This window comes from Oncorhynchus mykiss, chromosome 28 (genome assembly GCF_013265735.2).
Source record: "Oncorhynchus mykiss isolate Arlee chromosome 28, USDA_OmykA_1.1, whole genome shotgun sequence".
In the NCBI taxonomy this organism is placed as follows: Eukaryota; Metazoa; Chordata; class Actinopteri; order Salmoniformes; family Salmonidae; genus Oncorhynchus; species Oncorhynchus mykiss.
In genome coordinates, this window is record NC_048592.1 from 1474703 (window position 1) to 1502500 (window position 27798).

At 41.7% G+C, this 27798-nt stretch overlaps 1 protein-coding gene across 1 annotated transcript in view; it reads right to left on the reverse strand.

The window, feature by feature from the left end:
• LOC110508322 (kin of IRRE-like protein 1) overlaps nt 1–27798 on the reverse strand; it is a 104109-nt gene that overhangs the window by 16491 nt on the left and 59820 nt on the right. Inside the window, exons 3-6 of the mRNA XM_021588756.2 lie at nt 26206–26355; nt 24523–24680; nt 14106–14256; nt 13885–13990 (exon numbers count right to left, since the gene is read on the reverse strand). Coding sequence (XP_021444431.2) covers nt 13885–13990; nt 14106–14256; nt 24523–24680; nt 26206–26355 — 565 coding nt within the window. The remainder of the gene's footprint in view (nt 1–13884; nt 13991–14105; nt 14257–24522; nt 24681–26205; nt 26356–27798) is intronic.

A 27798-nucleotide genomic window follows, 5' to 3' on the forward strand; every position in this document is an offset into this window, starting at 1 on the left:
TCTCACCATCACTTTAGTCACAATTTTCTGTGATTACAGTGCTCATCATCAAAAGGTTGTGAAATCTTATTCTTGTTATTCTTCTTGTTTTAGGCTCTTTTACACACTGTTTGTACATTTATTTTGCAGTGCTCTGCAATATCTTCAACTCTTTCCATAGTAACCCTCACTTCTGTAGTCCTGTAATGTGTCTGTAAGGGCACGTACTAGATCCACAGCCCTTGCTAGGTCAAGAGAGCTTGATTGGAGCATGTCAGAAAGACATTTGGCATCACCAAGCACTTTACAAAAGGTAACTTAAAGTCCTATGAAATATAAATCTATCTGAGAAAGAAGGCCCCTTGCATCCACTGATCTATCACCACTCTTTTCAAGTGTGATATCCTGTAGCACTCTCAGAACTGCTGGAAGCATGTCCCTCAGATTACGGCATGCCATGTATCTGCATGCCCACCTTACATCCGTAAGTCTCTGTAGTTCCCTGGGCTGCTGCTGTGGATACAGCACTTTCAGAACTGCAAGCCACTTGAGATGAACGTTCGAGACAGATACAAAGTAATAAAGCTTCTGCAGGAGAGCAAAAAAGTGATCTGCCTGTTTGTTAATGGAACCAAAGGTCTAACGTTAACTTACACAGCGACTCAACTTTCGTAAAAGTTGTTCAGGAAACCTAAACCCGATGCTAAACCTTAAAACGTACTTGATGATGCTTTCGCCAATCGTGAAAAGAGCTTGTGGAGCTGTGAAAATATTCTCTCTTCTTCTTCTGTATGTTCTTCTTATTCTTCTGTATCTCACTACTAATGTTAATATTCTCTCTTCCTCGACTTGAAAAATGCGCCACAGAACGTCATAAATCTTTTTCAACAAGAGATGAAATGAGATGTGAATCAGCATCATACTGCCAGTAGCGAATAAAATTTTGACTGACACCACTCTGGCTTCACCCCTGCCCATACACAGGGTAAGTTGTGCCAAGACACCACTTTTTTTGGACATCTACAGTATGTTTTCAAAAGGGAGCAGGCTAGATGGCGGACTGAACAGCAGTGTAGATCACCTCAAGATAAAAACGTAATATTCAATAGCGGTAAGTTAGACTAAATATTAGCACTTCACAAACTGGTTGGTTATAACCTTCAATCTGGATAACAATACAAAACAAATCATGAGACTAGAGAAATATATCAACACATATTACGAAAACAAGTAACATCCAAACATGACAGAGAGTAAAACAGGGGAACTAATGCCGAAACAAAAACAGGACTTTTCTACAGACAGATATATATATATATATATATATACACACACACACACACAATCAAATACAACAATTGGTAAAGAAATACACTATAACTACAATATACCATTTTAGATAGGGAATGTTAGAAAATAATTAGTTTTAGAGTTTCCATTTACAGTATTTCATAAATTGATAAGACATTATTAGAAGAAACGGTAATTAGTGAAATAATACATCATCAAATATAAATACAGAACAAAAATAATTTACATGGTAGAGATAAAACACAGAGGTACATAGAAGGCACAGTACGTGGGTATGTGTTGTGATCGAAGGTGGGGTGTGTGTTTTTGTGTTTGGAAAAGTGTGGAGTTAAGTGACTGAAAAAATATGCAGGTTGCAAATCCCAGAGTCCATGTGTGTTTGTGAGCAGGGGTTCTAAGAGAGAGCATTCAATTGTGTGCAAATATGGGATATACATTTTAAAATATATTATTAATATGTATTTATTTACTGCCCTATCATGATGGAATGGTCCCCAACCCTATACCCTAGACACCCACCTGAGAGACCCATACACGAAGGAGAAGTCCTTATCTGTTTTATGGGCCTACTGTAAGTAGCCGATACGCAGCCAATTCAGAAAGATGAATGTGGTGAAAGACCTGCTAAAGCAACACCGTCCCCTCAAGATTCTGAGTCTGTCTGGCAGGGTTGGTCCTACAAAGCAACACCACCCCCTCAAGATTCTGAGCCTACCTGGCAGGGTTGGTCCTACAAAGCAACACTGCCCCCTCAAGAGTCTGAGCCTGTCTGGCAGGGTTATTCCTACAAAGCAACACCACCCCCTCAAGATTCTGAGCCTACCTGGCAGGGTTGGTCCTACAAAGCAACACCGCCCCCTCAAGATTCTGAGCCTGTCTGGCAGGGTTGGTCCTACAAAGCAACACCGCCCCGTCAAGATTCTGAGCCTGTCTGGCAGGGTTGGTCCTACAAAGCAACACTGCCCCCTCAAGATTCTGAGCCTACCTGGCATGGTTGGTCCTACAAAGCAACACCACCCCCTCAAGATTCTGAGCCTACATGGCAGGGTTGGTCCTACAAAGCAACACCGCCCCCTCAAGATTCTGAGCCTACCTGGCGGGGTTGGTCCTACAAAGCCAAAGCCCTCTCAAGATTCTGAGCCTACCTGGCAGGGTTGGTCCTACAAAGCCAAAGCCCTCTCAAGATTCTGAGCCTACCTGGCAGGGTTGGTCCTACAAAGCAACACTGCCCCTCAAGATTCTGAGCCTACCTGGCGGGGTTGGTCCTACAAAGCCAAAGCCCTCTCAAGATTCTGAGCCTACCTGGCAGGGTTGGTCCTACAAAGCAACACTGCCCCCTCAAGATTCTGAGCCTACCTGGCAGGGTTGGTCCTACAAAGCTTTGGCTTTGTAGGACAAATGCTCTCCCCCCTCATGGGAGAGCATAATATTCAAGTAAATTCTCAAAGCTGCTAATGAGAACCTTGACAACCTTGTACCTAGCCGGTGGGGATTCCAGTGGGGTACACCCACCCAGGCAGTGGCAGTACTGGCAACACTAGCTGCAGTAACCCATGGGGAGGGGGTTCACACTTGGACATTTAGAGAGCATATTATTGTGACCCTGGTGGCATAAAATCATCAAAGGTCTGACTGCACAGAGATGCTTGGGAATATGGTCACAATTTATTTTTATTTTACCTTTATTTAACAAGGCAAGTCAGTTACAAACAAATTCTTATTTTCAATGGCGGCCTAGGAACAGTGGGTTAACTGCCGTGTTCAGGGGCAGAACTACAGATTTGTACAATGTCAGCTTGGGGATTCGATCTTGCAACCTTTCGGTTACTAGTCCAATGCCCTAACCCACATGTGGGGGACCGCATGTGAGTGTTTCAGGGGAAGGGGGTATATCTGATCTCCATCACCTAAGACGTAACAATCGTTAATTGTCAAAGCCTTTCTTAGGTTGGGGTCTGGGATGGTGCAACTGTTGAGAATCTGAGTATATGGTTGTTTGTGGGGGAAAGGGGTTGAGTGTGTATGAGTGTGTATGAGTGTGTGTGTGTGTGTGTGTATCCCACAACTGTTGCGAGGGAGTGACAGATGTTAGGGACAATATAGGATGAATCACAATAATTGTTTCCTAAAATAATAATTGCTTGCCAAAATTTTATTTTTGTGATGGCAATACTGGTAAGAGGTAACAATCCTTTGAATAAACTGCCTACATTACTACAAATATTAATGGCTAATCATGGAAATTTAGATAAGCAGGATTTTTTAAGTATATATTTTTGAATATGTATATTAAAATACAAATCAAGGTGAGGGCGTTGGAAATGCTTTCTGCGGTTGATCTGCTTCTGTTCTGTGGGTGGAACTGTGTGCGATTTTTGAAGGTCTCCTGGTCTCTCGGGAGCCATGGGATCCGGGGGGTTGGGGTTGATCTGCCGGTCATTGGGGTGACAACCAAACTTGGGATGAGGAGGGGTTTTAGAGGGTAGAATAGTGGGGACCAATTTGAGGTAGCAATGCAAATATCATGGTACAGCCATACAGACACTCAATCATCATGTTACTTTATAATGGTACATTTACAAACATATATTATGATAAATAGAAATGAAACTTGTCGCATGATTGTAAATGGTGAAATAAGTATATCTAGTTGTAATTGTAATGGCTTAGCAGATAGTCTTTTCTTACTATCAGTATTTACCTGGCTAAAAGAGAAGGAATATAATATCTATTTGTTTACAGGAAACTCATTCAACAATTTTAGATTAAGTTTTGTGGAAAAAGAACTGGGGGGGGGGGCGAAATATACTTCTCCCATGGGCAAAGAAATTCAAAAGGCGTGATGATATTAAATAATAGTAAATTTGATCCAAATGTGCAAATTGTCCAAGCAGATCCTCAAGGTAGATGGATGAGTTTAAATATGTTATTGGATCATAAACAGATATGACTTAACCTATACGGTCCAAATAATGATGATCCACGCTCCTTTGAAAATATATATAATAATTTATCAACCCTACAAGCAACACAAGACTGTATTATTATGGTGGGAGATTATATAATACCGTTTAAATACCTCTATAGACCGGAAAGGAAAACACACTACAAACTAATCACCCTCATGCACTTAAGGAAATTATGAAAGTCATGGATATATTAGTGGATATATGGAGGCTTAAATACCCTGACCTAGTGAGATATACATGGTGAAGGTTTAATTAAGCTAGTCTTCTTGATTACTTACTTATGTCATTCTCTCGGTCGAACCATCACATAATTAGCATATATATATTACTCTTAGATAATTTCCACGTGGGTGAGGACATTGGACATTTAATCAAAGCCTACTGGATCATAACTTGTTTTTAACTAAGACAGAAGAATTTATAACTGACTTTTTCCCGACATAACACACCAGCGTTCGAAAGTTTGGGGTCACTTAGAAATGTCCTTGTTTTTGAATGAAAAGCAAAAAGAATTGTCAATTAAAATAACATCAAATTTATCAGAAATACAGTGTAGGCATTGTTCATGTTGCAAATGACTATTGTAGCTGGAAACGGCAGATTTTTTATGGAATATCTACATAGGTGTACAGATGCCCATTAACGGCAACCATCCCTCCTGTGTTCCAATGGCACATTGTGTTAGCTAATTTATCATTTTAAAAAGGCTAATTGATCATTAGAAAACCCTTTTGCAATTATGTTAGCAAAGCTGAAAACTGTTGTCCTGATTAAAGAAGCAATAAAACTGGCCTTCTTTAGACTAGTTGAGTATCTGGAGCATCAGCATTTGTGGGTTCGATTACAGGCTCAAAAAGGCCAGAAACAAATAACTTTCTTCTGAAACTCGTCAGTCTATTCTTGTTCTGAGAAATGAAGGCTATTCCATGTGAGAAATTGCCAAGAAACTGAAGATCTGGTACAATGCTGAGTACTACTCCCTTCACAGAACAGCGCAAACTGGCTCTAACCAGAATAGAAAGAGGAGTGGGAGGCCCTGGTGCACAACTGAGCAAGAGGACATGTACATTAGAGTGTCCAGTTTGAGGAAACAGACGCCTCACAAGTCCTCAAATGGCAGCTTCATTAAGTAGTACCCGCAAAACACCAGTCTCAATGTCAACAGTGAAGAGGCGACTCCGGCCTACTAGGCAGATTTGCAAAGAAAGAGCCCTATCTCAGACTGACCAATAAAAAGACACGTTTAAGATGGGCAAAAGAACACAGACACTGGACAGAGGAACTCAACTCTACAATTAGTTTGGTCTCAAATAATCACGGTCTGTGAAGAGAGTTTAACTAAAATAAGTGGAGAGTCAGGCGGAGAGCGACCTGTTTAAATTATTTGAGCAACAAATATTCAATTTTATTTGGAATGGCAAGCCAGACAAAATTAAAAGGGCTGATTGTCTCACCCAATGTTTAAGAATGGCCTTTTCCATTTATTCAGATTACAACCGCTCACTCTCGGTTATTTGAAAACAAAATCATCTCCAAAATATGGTAAATGACTGTAATTAATACATTAATTCAATACATTTGAATAAAAAGTAGCCATCCATCTACCTGTTGATGGAATTTATAGGTTTAAATAAATGATTAGAATACTCCACCCTGAAACCATATACAGTGGGGCAAAAAAGTATTTAGTCAGCCACCAATTGTGCAAGTTCTCCCACTTAAAAAGATGAGAGACGCCTGTAATTTTCATCATAGATACACTTCAACTAGGACAGACAAAATGAGAAAAAAAATCCAGAAAATCACATTGTAGGATTTTGAATGAATTTATTTGTAAATTATGGTGGAAAATAAGTATTTGGTCACCTACAAACAAGCAAGATTTCTGGCTCTCACAGACCTGTAACTTATTTTTTAAGAGGCTCCTCTGTCCTCCACTTATTACCTGTATTAATGGCACCTGTTTGAACTTGTTATCAGTATAAAAGACACCTGTCCACAACCTCAAACAGTCACGCTACAAACTCCACTATGGCCAAGACCAAAGAGGTGTCAAATGACACCAGAAACCAAATTGTAGACCTGCACCAGGCTGGGAAGACTGAATCTGCAATAGGTAAGCAGCTTGGTTTGAAGAAATCAACTGTGGGAGCAATTATTAGGAAATGGAAGACATACAAGACCACTGATAATCTCCCTCGATCTGGGGCTCCACGCAAGATCTCACCCCGTGGGGTCAAAATGATCACAAGAACGGTGAGCAAAAATCCCAGAACCACACGGGGGGACCTAGTGAATGACCTGCAGAGAGCTGGGACCAAAGTAACAAAGTCTACCATCAGTAACACACTACGTCGCCAGGGAGTCAAATCCTGAAGTGCCAGACGTGTCCCCCTGCTTAAGCCAGTACATGTCCAGGCCTGTCTGAAGTTTTCTAGAGAGCATTTGGATGATCCAGAGGAAGATTGGGAGAATGTCATATGGTCAGATGAAACCAAAATATAACCTTTTGGTAAAAACTCAACTCGTCGTGTTTGGAGGACAAAGAATGCTGAGTTGCATCCAAAGAACACCATACCTACTGTGAAGCATGGGGGTGGAAACATCATGCTTTGGGGCTGTTTTTATGCAAAGGGACCAGGACGACTGATCCGTGTAAAGGAAAGAATGAATGGGGCAATGTATCGTGAGATTGAGTGAAAACCTTCTTCCATCAGCAAGGGCATTGAAAATGAAACGTGGCTGGGTCTTTCAGCATGACAATGATCCCAAACACACCGCCCGGGCAAAGAAGGAGTGGCTTCGTAAGAAGCATTTCAAGGTCCTGGAGTGGCCTAGCCAGTCTCCAGATCTCAACCCCATAGAAAATCTTTGGAGGGAGTTGAAAGTCCGTGTTGCCCAGCAACAGCCCCAAAACATCACTGCTCTAGAGGAGAACTGCATGGAGGAATGGGCCAAAATACCAGCAACAGTGTGTGGAAACCTTGTGAAGACTTACAGAAAACATTTGACCTCTGTCATTGCCAACAAAGGGTATATAACAAAGTATTGAGAAACTTTTGTAATTGACCAAATACTTATTTTCCACCATAATTTGCAAATAAATTCATAAAAAATCCTACAATGTGATTTTCTGGATTTTTTTTTTCATTTTGTCTGTCATGGTTGAAGTGTACCTATGATGAAAATTACAGACCTCTCTCATCTTTTTAAGTGGGAGAACTTGCACAATTGGTGGCTGACTAAATACTTTTTTGCCCCATTGTAATTGTATGAAATTGATTAAAATCATAATTAATTAATGATGGGTGTAGTTTTAGTCAGTAAAACAGTATATCTGTACGAATATGTCTCTACAGTATCTTAAACACAGACTGTCTGAGCAAAATTTGGTGCCGACCTTGGCTGGGGGCCACAGAGTACTTCCCAGGGTCTCCCTATCTTGAGGGAGGACGGGGAGTGATTCTCACGGACTCCCCTAATCTTTGTGGGCTGGGTAGCAGGACAGTGTGTGCGTAGGATACCTAATGTTTGTGTGTGAAAGTATGTGCGTAAGAAGCCAGTATAAAATGAATGGTTTTCTACAACAGACCAGCGCTCTCGTGAATAAACCTTATTGACTATTTTAGCTGGGCCTCCGTCTGTTTCATTTCAATCAGTATCTTACAAATCCTGATTAGCAGACTGAGTAGTTTAATTGAATTGGTTTATGAACATCGAGAACATAATTCTCATGACACTACCCATTATGGGCAATTAGCTCTTGCCAAGGAGGGTAGGGGGAGAATTGTATCGTCAATGTCTCAAGCCAAAACGTCTCGATGGCCTTCACCAGTTCATATTTGCTTGTACTGTAGGATTGGCAGAGTTACGGATGAATGTTTTCAGTTGAAGCCAAACAAGTTTGATCGGGTTTAAAGTCGGCAGACCTACAATAATATTTTTAGATATGCTGTAGGCCTACCGTCTGTGTTGTAGGTATTTCATTTATTTATTTTGAACTAACCTTTGTTTTACTACATAAAGGTCTACTTACTCTGCTGGTGTCTTGACCCAGTTTATGCCCTCATTTGCAATGCAAACCCGGGCAGCAGTGTGTTTTGGTCCGAGCAGACCTTTTTCCGGCTTACAGCCAGTTTTCATCAAGCCAGCTTCTTTCTATGGTGCTACCCGTTCCAGGGTTAGGACTGTAAACACCAGAGGACTTGAAAATGAGTCCGAGCTGAGAGGTTTCAGTACATTTTCTTTTAAAAAATGTATATAGCCTATCAATGTATAGGCATACTGTTGTAATAAAATCGAAAATTGTGTACTAAAAACACAAATATGTTTTTTCAGAGCATAGAACCATGCCAACAACCATCCGTGGAGATCAGTGGACAAAGGGCTGGAAAAAAAATATATAAAGTTGAAGTCGGAAGTTTACATACAGTTTATGTTGGAGTCATTAAAACTCGTTTTTCAACCACTCCACACATTTCTTGTTCACAAACTATAGTTTTGGCAAGTCGGTTAGGACATCTACTTTGTGCATGACACAAGTCATTTTTCCAACAATTGCTTACAGACATATTATTTCACTTATAATTCACTGTATCACAATTCCAGTGGGTCAGAAGTTTACATACACTAAGTTGACTGTGCCTTTAAACAGCTTGGAAAATTCCAGAAAATGATGTCATGGCTTTAGAAGCTTCTGATAGGCTAATTGACATCATTTGAGTCAATTGGAGGTGTACCTGTGGATGTATTTCGAGGCGGACCTTCAAACTAAGTGCCTCTTTGCTTGACATCATGGGAAAATCAAAAGAAATCAGCCAAGACCTCAGAAAACAAATTGGAGACCTCCACAAGTCGGGTTGATCCTTGAGAGCAATTTCCAAACGCCTGAAGGTACCACGTTCATCTGTATAAACAATAGTACGCAAGTATATACACTATGGGACCACGCAGCTGTCATACTGCTCAGGAAGGAGACACCTTCTGTTTCCTAGAGATGAACGTACTTTGGTGTGAAAAGTGCAAATCAATCCCAGAACGACAGCAAAGGACCTTGTGAAGATGTTGGAGGAAACAGGCACAAAAGTATCTATTTCCACAGTAAAACAAGTCCTATATCGACATAACCTGAAAGGCCGATTGGCAAGGAAGAAGCCACTGCTCTAAAACTGCCGTAAAAAACCCAGACTACGGTTTGCAACTGCACATGGGGACAAATATCATACTTTTTGGATAAAATTCCTCTGGTCTGATGAAAGAAAAACAGAACTGTTTGGCCATCATGAGCATCGTTATGTTTGGAGGAAAAAGGGGGAGGCTTGCAAGCCGAAGAACACCATCCCAACTCTGAAGCACTGGGGTGACAACATGTTGTGGGGGTGCTTTGCTGCAGGAGGGACTGGTGCACTTCACAAAATAGATGGCTTCATGAGGTAGGACAATTATGTTGATATATTGAAGCAACACTCTAGACATCAGTTTGGTCACAAAGGGGTCTTCCAAATGGACAAATACCTCAAATGGACAATGACCCGAAGCATATTGTTGTGGCAAAATATCTTAAGGACAACAAAGTCAAGGTATTGGAGTGGCCATCACAAAGCCCTGACCTCAATCGCATTGAACATTTTTTGGGCAGATCTTAAAAGCGTGTGCGAGCAAGGAGGCCTACAAACCGAACTCAGTTACACCAGCTCTGTCTGGAGGAATGGGCCAAAATTCACCCAACGGAATGTGGAAAGGTTGTGGAAGGCTACCCGAAGCTCTTGACCCAAGTTAAACCATTTAAAGGCAATGCTACCAAATACTAATTGAGTGTATGTAAACTTCTGACCCACTGGGAATGTGATGAAAGAAATAAAAGCTCTCTACTATTATTCTGACATTTCACATTCTTAAAATAAAGTGGTGATCCTAACTGACCTAAGACAGGTAATTTTACTATGATTAAATGTCAGGAATTGTGAAAAACTGAGTTTAATGTATTTGGCTAAGGTGTATGTAAACTTTCGACTTCAACTGTATATATTGGTCATATTGGTCATGGCTCCAGAGTTGCGCAGCGGTCTAAGGCACTGCATCTCAGTGCAAGAGGCATCACTACAGTCCCTGGTTCAACACAAGGCTGTATCACATCGGCCGTGATTGGGAGTCCCATAGGGTGGCGCACAATTGGCTCAGCGTCATCTGTGTTTTGCTGGCGTAGGCCGTCATTGTAAATAAGAATTTGTTCTTAACTGACTTGCCTAGTTAAATAAAGGTATACATAAATAAAGGTATAAAGATATATATATATATAGTCTTACAGAGCCTTTCCATAAGTCCACTCAAGTTTCTTCAACTGTCTTCTGACTGTGATTAGAGCGATATTGATGTTGTGCTGTGATGCCAGCATATTCCAGACTGCATTTGCCGATCGCCCATCATCTTCAACCATAAGTGAGTCGATGGCTTGAATAGTCTCGCTGGAAATTGAACAAAATGTAAAAATCACCAGCGGGGTCAAATAATATAAACAGTGGTTATTGAGGGTGCAACCGGTCAGCACCTTATGAGTAAATTTCAGTTGGCTTTTCATAGCCGAGCATTCATAGGCCAAGACAGCAAGTGCGCGAGAGAGAGAGAATATCAAAACACACACAGTAACGCCTGTTAATGAGTAATGAGAGCCGATCTGCTATCCAACGATTCGTTTAATAGCCCGGCTACTGTAGGTGTGAAAATTTGTATGTAGAGGGGTAACTTCCTTCACCAGTTCTCTTACCATTTTGTACAATTGTGTGATTAGCCCACCAGTTGGTGTAACTAATGTTAATTCTCGAGAGGAATTTTGCTCTTCACTATCACAATATTCAAAACTTTTAAAAGCATTCATGAATTAAATCTCTTTAGCCGACATGTTGTGGTTCATCTGATGAAGGATTGACTCGACCTATAAGCCCAGGACGATAGTAAAACGGGCAATAAGACACTACAAGAAAGGGAATACATATATATAACCGTAGAAAATGGTTGCAGGTCGGAGGGCCATCTAATAAGTGCGGATCGGAGGGCCATCAAGCGAAACAGACCAATGAAGCATGGTGGGAGTATCTATCTCTCTGAGGACTGGGTAGGGTAGGGGGCCCACGCCCTCCGCTTCTCCCTTCCCTCGGAGCAGGGTTCTGGGCCGGGAGGTTGGCTTCGGCTCTCGCTCGAGCTCGGTTCCCCGCACCTCCATGTCGCATGGGTTGCGCCCGACCAGTTCCATCTCCCCTTTCAGTTAGGCACAGCCGCATGGCGCACCCCCTTTCCCCGTTAGGCACGGCCGCGTCCGAAGGGGATCAGGGGTTGCTGGTGAACCGGGTCGTCCCGCCTCCGTCTCAAACATCAAGGTGCACATGGGCCTATTTATATAATGAATATTAATTTTGGGGGACAGAAATTATTAAATATTAAAGCATTAGACCTCTCACTAAAGGCGTCAGTCATACAAAAGTTATACTTAAATCCAAACTGGTTCTCTAGCAAATTAATAAGAATGTCTTACCCCATGTTCAAGAATGGCCTTTTCCCCTTTATTCAGATTACAACCGCTCACTTTCGGTTATTTGAAAACGAAATCATCTCGACAATATAGTTGGTTGCAAATTCAGGTTAATACACCAGAAAAGACAGAACAAATAATACAACAAATATTGTGGTTAAACTCAAATATACAATTTTTTTTGATTAAATGTTTAAATGATATCATAAATAGGACTGGTGGAGTTATGTCACACATGCATCTAACACAGATATATGGAAATGTCTATGCGTGTAACAAAGGGATGGTTAAAAACTTCTTAGGGCTGCAATCCCGTTAACGGGATGATATGACAACAGCCAGTGAAAGTGCAGGGCGCCAAATTCAAAACAGAAATCTCATAATTAAAATTCCTCAAACATACATGTATCTTATACCGTTTTAAAGGTAATCTTGTTGTTAATCACACCACGGTGTTCGATTTCAAATAGGCTTTACAGAAAAAGCACCACAAATGATTATGTTAGGTCACCACCAACTCACAGACAAATTCAATTTTTCCAGACAAAGAGAGGAGTCACAAAAAGCACAAATAGAGAAAAAAATGTATCACTAACCTGATGATCTTCATCAGATGACACTCATAGGACTTCATGTTACACAATACATGTATGTTTTGTTTGATAAAGTTCATATTTAAATAAAAAAATCTCAGTATACATTGGCGCGTTACGTTCACTAGTTCCAAAAACATCCGGTGATATTGCAGAGAGCCAGAAATACAGGAATACTCATTATAAATGTCGATAAATACAATTGTTAGACATGTAAATATAGATATACCTCTCCTTAATGCAACCGCTGTGTCAGATTTCAAAAGAACTTTACGGAAAAAGCATACCATTCAATAATCTGAGATGGCAGTCAGAAAATAAATACAATTATCCGCCATGTTGGAGTCAACAGAAATCACATTATAAATATTCCCTTACCTTTGACGATCTTCATCAGAATGCACTCCCAGGAATCCTAGTTCCACAATAAATGCTTGATTTGTTCGATAATGTCCATTATTTATGTCCAAGTAGCTACTTTTGTTAGCGCGTTTAGTACACAAATCCAAACGCTCCTGCAGGTCCATCCGAACGTCAGATGAAAACTTCAAATAGTTATATTACAGGTCGAAGAAACTTATCAAACTAAGTATAGAATCAATCTTTGGGATGTTGTTATCATAAATCTTCAATAAAGTTCCAACCGGAGAATTCCTATGTCTATAGCCATGGAACGCAGGTCGCTAACATGTGAAATGCGCGTGACCAGGACCTGGCTCTCTGCCAGACCACTGACTCAAAGAGCTCCCATCCGGTTCCACAACACAGTAGAAGCCTCATTCAAGTTTCGAAAGATGGTTGACATCTAGTGGAAGCCCTAGGAAGTGCAACTTTATCCATATCCCACTGTGTATTCAATAGGGTCTGGGTTAAAAATCAACCAATCTCAGATTTTCCACTTCCTGTTTGGACTTCTTCTCAGGTTTTTGCCTGCCATAAGAGTTCTGTTATACTCGAAGACATCATTCAAACAGTTTTAGAAACTTCAGATTGTTATCATTACTATTAATAATAATAATATGCATATATCAGCAACTGGGACTAAGAAGCAGGCCGTTGACTCTGGGCACCTTTCATCCAAGCTACTCAATACTGCCCCTGCAGCCATAAGAAGTTAATGTGATCTGAATGGTTACCATGACCTAAATCTGGGAATAAAGTAGGTTAATGAAGGCAACTAATTGTAGCTTCCTGAAAGTCCCAAAGTCATACAATTGTTATAATAGGATTTGAAGCAGTATTCTACCCGCGTGTTGTTAACTATTACAGCACCGTTTCGCGCTGCTCTGAGACAAACATGGAGACTGGTCTTGGTAAATCGATCAGATTTTTATTTTCACTGAATCTCCATTTGGGTATTGGTTAGACTACAATTAGGGTGTGGAAATGTTAGGACTATTTTGCTCTTAGTACTGTAGCCTACTCCCGACCGGTCACGTTGTACAGCGCCATATTTGGCGGTAGGGGTGGAAGTGGCCACACACACACACATCAGACTACTACTGACCGGATACCCATGATGGGAGGGTTGGCGGTGGCCTGGCAGGTGAAGATGACTCTCTCTCCCTCCAGGACAGACCGAGGCTCCATGGATAGGTTCACCTTGGGGGGGTCTGCAGGATGGAGGGAGGGAGGGGGAGCGGGAAGGAGGGAGTTGGAGAAAGAGTAAATTATCTTGAAACACATTCACACATACACACAGACCTACACACATACAAACACACTTACGGTGCACGTTGAGGGTGACAGTGGTGCGTTTTCCCATTGGGACAGCCTTGTTGCTGGCCACACAGGTGAAGTTGTGTCCCGTGTCTTTGTCCTCTGGGATGATGGGCAGGAAGCTCCTTGTCGTCACCCTCTTTCTGTCTGGGAGAACCTCCTGGGGTGGGGGTTTCGAGGAGGGGGGAGAGAGAGAGAGAGGAGGGACAGGGGGGCGTGGTCAATGAGGTAGAGAGAGAAAGAGTGAGAGGGTGAGAGAGTCAAAACATGAACATTTTACATTTGGCTAGAAATGAATAAGGAAATTATCTCAACACAGAAAAATGTCCTCATGTGCGCTACCTATATCCTCCCAATAGAATCCACATATTTTAACGATGACAGCTTCCATCCTAGAGGGGGAGATCAATCATTTCCAGGCAAAGGGACATGTACTAGTCTGGTGACCTACATGCCAGAACTGAACAAGAACCTGATACTCTCAGCACACAGGGGGACAAACACCTAGGTGACAGTATACCCTCCCAAATATGCCCCCCTAGAAACAACTATGACAAAAAAAAACTACAGAATGGGTCACAACTCCTGCATCTCTGTCGTACGCTGCGTCTGTACATAGTAATTGGTAGGCTTCGGGGAGACTCCTATGGTAGGTACACCTACAGCTCATCCCTTGGCAGTAGTACTGTAGATTACTTTATCACTGATCTCCACCCCGAGTGGCTCAGTATTCTAAGGCACTCCATCTCAGTGCTAGAGGCGTCACTACAGACCCTGGTTTGATTCCAGGCTGCATCACAACCGTCCGTGATTGGGAGTCCCATAGGGCGGCGCACAATTGGCCGGGGTAGGGCCATCATTGTAAGTAACAATTTGTTCTTAACCGTCTTGCCTAGTTAAATAAAGGTTCAATAATAATGTATAAAATAAAACAACCCAGAGTCTCTCAGAGCGTTCACAGTCAGCCCACGAACACCCCTATCAGATCATTGCAAAATCACTGTCCACCTGAACAGAGCAATACTCATAAGGCATCAAAGCCAAAGGAACTGCACAATGCTAAGAAATGCTATAGATAGAAGGAAGGTAATGTAGAAACCTACCAAAATACAATTAGGCAACAACAAATTCAATCCCTTTTAGACAATCCCCCCTAAACAGTATATTTGACCTTTCAGCTTCCCTATCAAATGAAAACATATCAAGAAGACAACTTAAGAAAATGAAAAACAATGACAAATGGTTTGATGAAGAATGAAAAAACAAAGAAATTGAGAAACCTATCCAATCAAAAACATAGACACCCAGAGAACCTGAGTCTACACCTTCACTATGATGAATAACTAAAACAATACAGAAATACAATACGGAAAAAGAAGGAATAGCACATCAAAAATCAGCTCAATATAACTGAAGAATCAATAGAATCTAACCACTTCTGGGAAAATTGTAACACAAAACAAACAACACGAAGAGTTAATCTATCCAAAATAGAGATGTATGGATAAACCACTTCTCCAATCTGGTTGGCTCTATAACAAAGAACAAACAGCAAAAACATATACATGATAAATAAAAATGTTAGAATCCACTTGTTAAAGATGACCAGAACCCACTGGATTCTCTAAATTACATGAAATGAACAACAGGAGAAAATACAAAAGTTCCACCCAAAAAGGCCTGTTTTGTTGATGGTATGTATCCTAAATGAATTGATAAAATATAAAGACCACAAATTCCAATTGGCTATATCCCAATAACTACCATGGTATATGCGTCAACAGCAACCTTGGGAACATCCTCTGCATTATCATTAACAGCAGACTCGCACATTTCCTCAGTAAAACAATGTACTGAGCAAATGTCAAATTGTCTTTTTATCAGGAGATGCATTGTTTTTAAACAATCTGTTAGTCATATGTTTAGGATAATGACTTTATTTTTTAAATACACTGGACTGTGTCCAAGTAAAAACAAGATGGATTTATTTTTAATTCTCCTTATGACAGACCACGTATTCACCCTGTATACCCTAATACATAAGGATCTGCTATACAAATTGATGGAAAGCGGTGTTGGGGGAAAAACATACAACATTATAAAATCCATGTACACAAACAAGTGTGTGGTTTAAAATGAGCAAAAAAACACACATTTCTTTCCACCGGGCTGTGGGGTGAGACATGGATGCATCTTAAGCCCAACCCTCTTCAACATATATATCAACAAATTAGCAGGGGCACTAGAACAGTCTGCAGCACCCGGCCTCACCCTACTAGACTTTTACGTCAAATCTCTTCTGTTTGCTGATGATCTGGTGCTTCTGTCCCCAACCAAGGACGGCCTACAGCAGCACCTAAATCTTCTGCACAGATTCTGTCAGATCTGGGCCCTGACAGTAAATCACAGTAAGACAAAAATAAATGGTGTTCCAAAAAGGGTCCAGTTGCCAGGACCAGAAATATAAATTCCATCTCGATGCCATTGCCCTAGAGCACATAAGAAACTAAGACTGCTGAACAATTAATCAAATGGCCACCCGGACTATTTGCATTGACACGCATAGTCACTTTACCCCTACCTACATATACAAATTACCTCGACTGACCTGTACCCCGCGCAATGACTCGGTACCGGTACCCCCATACCTTAAGGGAACATTTTGACATATTGTGTATGGTTAGTGAGAAAGTCCATATTGGAAATGTACGGTCCCTTACTAGACGTCCGAAAAATTCGCGGTCGGCGTCGGGCCGTGCGGTAGGGCCGGACCTACCGGGAAGTCATCAAAAGAACTTTGTCGGACATTCGGTTTCCGTTTTATAAAATAAACAAGTTTTGGTCCATTTTTCCGCTATCCCGGAAATTCCCACAAGAGGGCATAAGGAATCATATGGCAAATGTAGTAAACATCACGAATCACGATGGGGCCTTATCTCGAAAATTGAAAATATTTCGAAGCTGAAACTTGGTGAGCGTAGGTTTGGCATAATGGGCAGTTGGCCCCGAACAAGATGGCGTCTAGGCCTCAACGGTTTTTGAGTTATGGCCATTTTTCTGGGATTAAAGGTCCAAAATGGAAATAGAGAAATTATTTTTCCACTTCACGTCAAAGTCAAGGAGCCTCCGGTGTCAATAAAAAAAGAACCAGCCATTTATCTATCGTCATTTAAGAGAAATCGTACAATGACAAATTGGTGATGTTCACAAATAGGCGTTTTTTTTTCTTTTCAACAGTTACAGATCCAGTTGCAGGGTGTTCATACGAATCTTTTTAAAGTGTGCTGCGGAGCTCTGCAAGATTTCAGTGATTTTCTATGATTTTCTGAAATAACACACACTCACTAAACCCTCCGTAAATAACTCAGTTCTTAACGTAAAGACTTACAACTCAGGATTCTGTAAAGGCATACCCCAATCAGGATATGAGTTCATTTATAGCTTCCTGTGCCAACCGGAAGTGCCTTAAATGGTGTCATAGTGGCAGTTCCCAAGGGTTAAAAAGGTCAGATCTTTTCAAAACTTCATATGTGTGATTAGGCAACCCCCATGAACTGTAAGTCAGTCATTTCTCCCAACAGATGTCAAAGAAAAGCTCTCACACACACAAACAGCAAGAATGGAGAGACAAAGTGCGGTGCTTAAAGACACAGAGAGCAGGCAATGACATTACCATAATCCCTAGGCCGTGCCGAGTTCAACGAGATATCCCGCTTGACCGTAGCTCGCTCGGTCTAGGCGCAGCGACCATTAGAAAAGTAGGCCCAAAATGAAGCCTGCCCCACAATGTCATTTGCTTTTGGGTGACAGTGAGAGAACCGTTAGGGTGAGAAGAAAAATTCCACCACAGGAATGTTCCTAAGGTCCTCCCGATCTGTGCAAGCCTAACCTTGACCGTGTGGCATTAACCCTTAACAGTAAAACAGGGTTTTTTGATCTCACAGATTACAATGACTTCTCTCCCCATAGGAATACATTGCCTGCACCCCTAATTTCAACCTCAGGCCTATGTGAGTTATGAATGCCTTATGAACCTGTCTTCGATGACAGTCCATCAGGCCACCATGAGGTCTACCTGTGTCGATTCAAAGCTTCCTGGAGCAACCGGAAGTGGTTAAAATCACCCTAAAAGTGTATACCCATACCCTGCCTGCAGTTTGATAGACATAGTGCATTCAACCCTGTGTAGATCAGTCAATTCCTAACGTAAAGACTTAAAACTCAGGATTCTGTAAGAGGCTACCTCAGTCAAGACATGTGTTTACCTATAGCTTCCTGTGCCAACCGAAAGTGCCTATAATTGGGTCACACTGTCTGTTTCGAAGGGTTAAAAAAGTCACATCTCTCCAAAACTTCATATGTGTGACTAGGTAACCCTTCTGAACTGTAAATCAGTCATTTCTCCCAACAGATGTCAAAGAAAAGCTCCCTCACTCACACACAGGAAGGATGGAGTGACAAAGTGCGGTGCTTAAAGGCACAGAGACTAGGCAATGGCATTACCATAATCCCTAGGCCGTGCCGAGTTCAACGAGATATCCCGCTTGACCGTAGCTCGCTCGGTCTAAGCACAGCGACCATTAGAATAGTAGGCCCAAAATGAAGCCTGCCCCACAACGTCATTTGATTTTGGGTGACAGTGAGAGAACCGTTAGGGTGAAAAGAAAAATTCCACCACAGGAATGTTCCTAAGGTCCTCCCGATCCGTGCAAGCCTAACCTTGACCGTGTGGCATTAACCCTTAATAGTTAAAAGAAGGTGTTTACGTCAAACAGTTTGCATTGACTTCTATCCCCATAGGAATACATTGCCTGCACTCCTAAATTCAACCTGAAGCCTATATGGGTTATGAATGCCGTATGAACCTGTCTTCTGTACCAGTCCATCAGGCCACTATGAGGTCTACCTGTGTTGATTCTAAGCTTCCTGTGCCAACCGGAAGTGCCATAATTGGTGTCTCAGGGGCTGTTTCCAGGGGTTAAAAAAGTCTGATCTTTCCAAAACTTCATATGTGTGATTAGGCAACCCCCATGAACTGTAAATCAGTCATTTTTCCCATAAAATTTCAAAGGAAAACTAAATCACTCACACACACAGCTTGGAAGGAGGGACCCATTGGGGTGCGTAGAGACATACACTGCCTGCATTAGTTAACCTTGTTGGAACTTTTAAAGAACCGTCAGACCTGGAGTTCCGAAACTTTAGAATCCTGTTCTAGACCTCATGTCAATAGTGCGTGGTGAGTTAGGTGGCTCTAGAAGGTTCTCGGACCGAGAAACAGCCTTGTACATTTGCAATGACTTCAATTCATTTTGACCATTACAAAAATGACGACATTTAGAAAAGTCTCAGAGACGCAAGACTAGGTGCATTGAAACCGGCTCGGCCCATAGAGACGGACCCCAATGTTTCTGTCCGATAGCTCATTCAAGGACCCCGTAGCAAGTCATGGAAAAAAAGTGGATTTTCAGCACCAATTAGGGTTTTTCTCGGACACCAAATGACCTATCGAGCCAAAACTTGGGATTCGGGGTCGCCTCAGCTAGGCCAACACATAACATAAGAAATGGACACGCAGCTAGAACGTAACTACGTGTTATGTTTTTTTTTATGGTTTGAACCGAAAGGCGTTGTGAATTTTGGGCCAGCTCTGAAGTATGTAATAGTTGGCTACTAAACGAGTTGGAAAAAGTTGGTTTGGTGTCAGTTTTTATCAGTTTGGTGTCAGAATGATATCTAATTGACTGATGGACTCTTGTCCACTTGACTCTTGTCCATTTGCAATATGTTTAAACAGTGAGGTACCATCACCAAAGTGACATTCTGAAATCTACCCTAACGAGCGATTGAGATGAACCAGAATCACTGCAAAGCCATCCCGAGTTCATCGGGCCAGTCAATTTCACATTCCTGCAGGATTTTTATAGCATGACAAATTCGTGATGGTACCTGCCCATTAAAACATATTGCAAATGCACAGTGACTTTGAAAAAATAAGAAAACATAAACAAATGGACATAATGAAATCATTAAAACAATGCGTATCCATCAGAATATTTTAAACAGTCCATAAAGCACTCAGGACGGCCCCCACTGATAGAGGGCCGTAGTAGGGTACTCCCATAGCGGGCATGGATGACAGGAGTACCGGTAAATGTATTTAAAACAGTATTTACATTTTTGGGTTACCAGATGCACATTTCAGATCACCAGTTGCACGGAGGAAAATCACAATCTGCATCCATCGTCATATTTTAAACTGTCCATAAAGCACTCAGGACGGCCCCCATGGATAGAGGGCCGTAGTAGGGTACTCCCATAGCGGGCATGGACAATAGGAGTCCCGGTAAATGCATTTACAACCATATTTTTATTTTTGGGTTACCAGTTGCACAACAATGCACGTGCATTTGCAATATGATTCTATAGTGAAAAAACATCACCAAAGTGACATTCTGAAATCAACCCTAACGAGCGATTGAGATGAACCAGAATCACTGCCCGGCCATCCTGTGTTCATCAGGCCAGTCAATTTCACATTCCTGCAGGATTTTTATAGCATGACAAATTCGTGATGGTACTTGCCCATTGAACCATATTGCAAATGCACAGTGACTTTACAAAAGTAAGGAAACATAAACAAATGGACATAATGAAATCACCATATTTTTATTTTTGGGTTACCAGTTGCACAACAATGCACGTGCATTTGCAATATGATTCTATAGTGAAAAAACAACACCAAATGGACATTCTGAAATCAACCCTAACGAGCGATTGAGATGAACCAGAATCACTGCCCGGCCATCCTGTGTTCATCAGGCCAGTCAATTTTGCATTTCTGCAGGATTTTTGAGCATGCCAAATTCGTGATGGTAAATGCCCATTGAAACATATTGCAAATGCACGTGCATTTGCAATATGATTCAATAGTGAAAAAAACATCACCAAATGGACATGATGAAATCAACACAACGAGTGATGGAAATGAACAACTATCACTGCCCGGCCATCCCGAGTTCATCAGTTCAGTCAATTTTGGCCCCCAAAAAATAGACTTTTGACTTCCTATGAAATCATATTGCAAATGGACAAATCATATTCCTTATGCACAAGTAAAAAAAAAAAAAAAATTATGATAATAACATTTTACAAAAGTATATTCATACAGTTCTTACACATGATTAATTGACTTAAAATCGAAACAATTTCGAAAAACGGTCCAGAAAGCACTTTTTTACGAGGGTGAGAAGTTTTTTTTTTGAAGTTCACATTTTCGACTTTTGACTTCATATTAAATCATATTGCAAATGGACTAAACATATGCCTTAAGCACAAGTAAAAAAAAAAAAATTATGATAATAAAATATGACTAAAGTATATTCATACAGTTCTTACACATGTGTAATTGACCAAAAAAAAATCGAAAGAATTTCGAAAAAACGGTCCAGAAAGCACTTTAAGGGGTGATAAGTTTTTGACAAAAAAATCATTTTTTCAAAATTTTGCTTTTGGATGTTGACTTGGGTTGCATTTCCAATATGAAAAACCCCGGTGGAGCGCAGTCGCCCCCTGTCGGATTTTTGAAGTGTTACAACTGGCACTTGCCATATGGCATTTGCCATCAACTTTGCACGAATCAACTGGGTGGTATTGGACATCGTGTATATGGTTTGTCCAATGCCAATATTTTGCCATTCATTTGTGTCCATTTCAGGGGGGTATTCCCTTACTGTATATAGCCTCATTACTGTTATTTTATTGTGTTACTTTTAAGGTCTACACCTACTGTATTCGGCGCATGTGACATAAAATTTGAATTAAAACTATACATATCTTGGCCTAAACATCAGCGCCACAGGTAGCTTCCACAAAGCTGTGAAAGATCTGAGACAAGGCAAGAAGGGCCTTCTATGCCATCAAACGAACATAAAATTCGACAAACCAATTAGGATCTGGCAAAAAAATACTTGAATCAGTTATAGAACCCATTGCCCATTATGGTTGTGAGGTCTGGGGTCTGCTCACCGCTCATTAAATGGGACAAACACCAAATTGAGACTCTGCATGCAGAATTCTGCAATAACATCCTCCATGTACAACGTAAAACAACAAATAATGCATGCAGAGCAGAATTAGGCCGACACCCACTAATTAGGCCGACACCCACCAGAAAATAGCTGTTAAATTCTACAACCACCTAAAAGGAAGCGATTCCCAAACCTTCCATAACAAAGCCATCACCTACAGAGAGATGAACCTGTAGTTGATGGTCCTGGGGCTCTGTTCACAAACACACAGACTACACAGAGCTCCAGGACAGCAACACAATTAGACCCAACCAAATCATGAGAAAACAAAAAGACACATTGGAAAGAATGAACAAAAAAACTGAGCAACCTGGAATGCTATTTGAATACACTATGGCAGAATACACTATGGCAGAATACCTAACCACTGTGACTGACCAAAAATTAAAGAAAGATATATGTATTCAGTGAGTATTGCCTTGCTATTGAGAAAGGCCGCCGTAGGCAGACCTGGCTCTCAAAAGAAGACAGGCTATGTGCACACTGCCCACAAAATGAGGAGGAAACTGAGCTGCACTTCCTAACCTCCTTCCAAATGTGTGACCATAGAGACACATATTACACAGACCCACAAAGAATTCGAAAACAAATCCAATTTTGATGAACTCCCATATCTATTGGGTGAAATATTGATGTGCAATCACAGCAGCAATATGTGTGACCTGTTGCCACAAGAAAAGGGCAACCACTGAAGAACAAACAGACTCATATTAAACATCTCCAGTCCAAAAGTAAATCTAGAATTGGCTTCCTATTTTGCAACAAAGCCTCCTTCACTCACGCTGCCAAACATACCCTCGTAAAACTGACTATCCTACCGATCCTCGACTTCGGCGATATCATTTACAAAATATCCACTGCGACCCGTATGCTCTCGTCGGCTGGCCCTCACTACATATTCGTCGCCAGACCCACTAGCTCCAGGTCATCTATATGTCTTTGCTAGGTAAAGCCCCGCCTTATCTCAGCTCACTGGTCACCATAACAACAACCACCCGTAGCACGCGCTCCAGCAGGTATATCCCACTGGTCATCCCTAAAGCCAACACCTCCTTCAGGCCGCCTTTATCTCCCACACTAACTTTAAGCATCAGCTATCTGAGCAGTTTACACGATTGCTGCAACTGTATACAGCCCATTTGTAAATAGCCCATCCAATCTACCTACTTCATCCCCATGTTGTTTTTATTTACTTTTTTGCTCTTTTGCACACCAGTATTTCTACTTGCACATCATCATCTGCACATCTATCACTCCACTGTTAATTTGCTAAATTGTAATTACTTCACTACTATGGTATATTTATTGCCTTACTGCCACACGCCATTTGCACACACTGTATATAGACTTTTTCTATTGTGTTATTGACTGTACGTTTGTTTATTCCATGTGTAACTCTGTGTTGTTGTTTGTGTCGCACTGCATTGCTTTATCTTGGCCAGGTCGCAGTTGTAAATGAGAACTTGTTCTCAACTGGTCTACCTGGTTAAATAAAGGTGAAATATAAAAATACATTTAAAAAATTGTAAATACAACCCATTTCTATGTTTATTTATTTTCTCTTTTGTACTTGAACTATTTGCACATCATTACAATACTGGATATAGACATAATATGACATTTGAAATGTCTTTATTCTTTTGGAACTTTTGTTAGTCTAATATAAATTTATATTGTTTATGTCACTTTTGTTTATTATCTACTTCACTTGCTTTGGCAATGTTAGCATATGTTTCCCATGCCAATAAAGCCCTTAAATTGAAATTGAATTGAGAGTGAGGGAGGGAGGGAGGGAGGGAGGGAGGGGGAGAGAGAGAGAGAGAGAGAAAGAAAGAGAAAGAGAAAGAGAAAGAGAGAAAGAGTGTAAAGGCAGATTTCCTCCTCTTCGTCTGATAAACTAAACACTAAGAACTACAAAACAATAAATGTGACCATGAACGAAAACCAAACCGAAACAGTCCCGTGTGGTGACAGACACGGAAACAAACACCCACAACCCAACAGTGAAACCCAGGCAACCTAAGTATGATTCTCAATCAGAGACAACTAACGACACCTGCCTCTGATTGAGAACCATACTAGCCCGAAACAGAAACCTAAACATAGAAACGCAAAACATAGACTGCCCACCCCAACTCACGCCCTGACCATACTAAATAAAGACAAAACAAAGGAAAATAAAGGTCAGAATGCGAGAGAGAGAGAGAGAAATAAAAACAAAACATTTAAAAAGAAAGAAAGAGGAGGACAGGGTGGAGCCAACTACAGGTGTATTTAGTGATACAATATGGCAACATGCATCGGTGTACATGCCGCTGTGTCTGTATGTAACTCACGGTGGTGCTGAAGGCTCCCTCCAGGGCCACCCCGTCCCGTTTCCACTCGATGATGCCCAGTGGCTTGGCCCCGCGGGACACACAGCTCAGGTTATAGGAGACATTGGCTCTCAGCAGGATCTCTGGAAAGCCCTCGATCACTGGGTCATCGGGAGGGACTGTAGGACAACACATGCAGTGTACTAGACAAACACACTGCATATACACACTGCACTGGACACACACACTCTTTATACCAGAGTATGTGAGCGGAGTTGAGCAGTCGTAAATTCACATCCTTTCCAACCGCGTCGCTAAAAATCGTCCCCGCTCAAAGAAAAGAGAAACTGCTGCTCCAAAGTCGCTCCATTCATTCAAATCACCATTGAACCAACACCCATCTATTGTTGTGACTACCTGGACCTACCATGTTGTTTTGAAGTATTGAAACCAAACCATATGGTTTGAATCAACATGAAAAGGTCAATGTAAGAATAGCACATCATTTCAAGTTGGCTACATGTCATATTAAACAGCATATAAACAATCTAAATAGGTCAGGAGCCAGACAGGGAGTTAAAATGAATTATTTAGGCTATATTATTTCAATTATTTCACGGCTATAGCCTACAAAGAAATAACTAGCATTTGCGAGTGTGACACACTAGGCTGGTAGGGAGTCAGGGACATGAAGTGCTCAGCATGTAAACAACATTTTGTTGTATTAAATCATTCTAGTCTATAAATTGCTCATATATGCTGTGACTTACTTCAAATGAAAACATTTTTTAAATGCCTTATTTGGCTTTGTCTACAGTGCCTTTGAATTCATTTTTAGAAACACCAGTTTGCCCAGTCTGTGGTTTCAGGCTCATGCGATGGTGACTGGAGAGCCAACCAGCAGCAGAGAATATCCTCTCCACACTTGCAGAGCCACTGGGGATGCTAAACATCCTTTTGGCCACTCTTGCCAGGCTGGGCAGAGATGCAGAGTTGTTTTTTTATTTTTCTATAGGTAGGTCTAATGGTTTTTAGGCAAAATAACCCAATCAAAAGGAATGCTTGAAAGTTGCCAGTCCTATTGGGCAAAAATCTATTATGGCCTATTGTATAGATAACATAACAAAAATGAATGAACACTTTAAGAGATCAGATTTTTAGTTTATAAATACTTTGCTACAATGACACACTTAATTAGCCACCCACCTCGTTCCTTTCTTTTAGCATGTGCACATAATTAGTAGGTTACACCATCATGCTTTTGGGATAAGTGACTTTTCAGATTCCACAATGATTCTTTAGTTGTGGACATACATCACAACACTCCCTCTCTTGCTCTTGGTCCTCATCTTTGTAAGTCACCTTGATTTTGCACCTGTATTTTATATCAGTTTCTTTATGAAAATATTTAGCAAACTCCATAACAGTAGCTAAAGAAAGTAGACTACAAATGCATGCTGGGCCGGGCATGCCCTGAGCTCGTGAACTGAGGGCTACTGGAGTGAAATTGGAGCGGGCGAGAAGGCTGACTTGTCCAATAACGCTCTATGCTCCAGTCAAATTGGATAAGCTCCGCTCCAGCTACGATCGCGTACTCTGCTGAACACACACAGTCCCACACTGCTCTGGACACACACACAATCTGCTTATACAGTCCACACTGCACTGGACACACACATTCCTGACAGACAGATAGATACTCACTGAGGACGGTGAGTTTAGCTCTCCGGGAGCGTAGGGCAGCCTCTGTGGCCTGGCACTCATACAGGGAGTCATCGGTCAGCTCTGCTGCAGAGATCTCCAGGTTATACTGGCCCACGTCTATCACCCGCAGCACACGGTACCTGGGCCAGGCTGAGCGAGAGAGAGAGTCAGACACATATCCCAGCAAACATGTCCACAATGGCATGATGTGAGCCCAATGCGGACTAAAATATTGGCCTCACCTAGGCTTCCCACATTGGGCGAACATGCCTTTGCTCATCGGCTCCACATTGAACCCCAAGGCATTTGCCCAGTGTGGCCCAGTGTGGCCCAGTGTGGCCCAGTGTGGCAAGCCCATATCTGGTGACGGCAGCCCTCACTTTGAACGAAATAAGCCCATCTTTTTACAACAAACATGCTCACGTAGGCTGCCCTAATTGGGCCGATGAGTTCCACATTGGCCCCAAGGCAGATGGCCCCAAGAGCAGCCCTCACTTTGCATGCATCTTTTTAGATTGACCGCTTTAAATTGTTTAACTTGGGTAAAACGTTTTGGGTAGCCTTCCACAAGCGTCCCACAATAAGTTGGGTGAATTTTGGCCCACTCATCCTGACAGAGCTGGTGTAACTGAGTCAGGTTTGTAGGCCTCCTTGCTCGCACCTTTTCAGTTCTGCCCACAAATATTCTATAGGATTGAGGTCAGGGCTTTGTGATGGCCACTCCAATACCTTTACTTTGTTGTCCTTAAGCCATTTTGCCACAACTTTGGAAGTATGCTTGGGGTCATTGTCCATTTGGATTGACCCATTTGCGACCAAGCTTTAACTTCCTGACTGATGTCCGGGCTCTGGCTGTGCCACTCAAGGACATTCAGAGACTTGTCCTGAAGCCAGTCCTGTGATGTCTTGGCTGTGTGCTTAGGGTTGTTGTCCTGTTGCAAGGTGAACCTTTGTCCCAGTCTGAGGTCCTGAGTGGTCTGGAGCAGGTTTTCATAAAGGATCTCTCTGTACTTTGCTCTCTGTACTTTGCTCATCCTAAGTTTCCTCCAGACGTGACGCTTGGCAAAAAGAGTTCAATCTTTGTTTCATCAGAACAGAGAATCTGGTTTCTCTTGGTCTGAGAGTCTTTAGGGGCTCTTTTGGCAAACTCCAAGTGGGCTGTCATATGGCTTTTACTGAGGAGTAGCTTCTGTCTTTCCACTCTATCATAAAGGCCTGATTGGTGGAGTGCTGCAGAGTTGGTTGTCCTTCTGGAAGGTTCTCCCATCTCCACAGAGTAACTCTAGAGCTGTCAGAGTAACCATGGGGTTCTTGGTCACCTCCCTGACCAAGGCCTTTGTCCCCCGATGCCTCAGTTTGGCCGGGCAGCCAGCTCTAGGAAGAGTCTTGGTGGGTCCAAACTTCTTCCATTTAAGAATGCTGGAGGCCACTGTGTTCTTGGGGACCTTCAATGCTTCAATGCTTCAATGCTATTGTTTCGGGACATTGCGGACAATTCCTTCGACATCATGGCTTGGTTTTTGCCCTGACATGCAGTGTCAACTATGGGACCTTATATAGACAGGTCTGTGCCTTTCCAAATCATGTCCAATT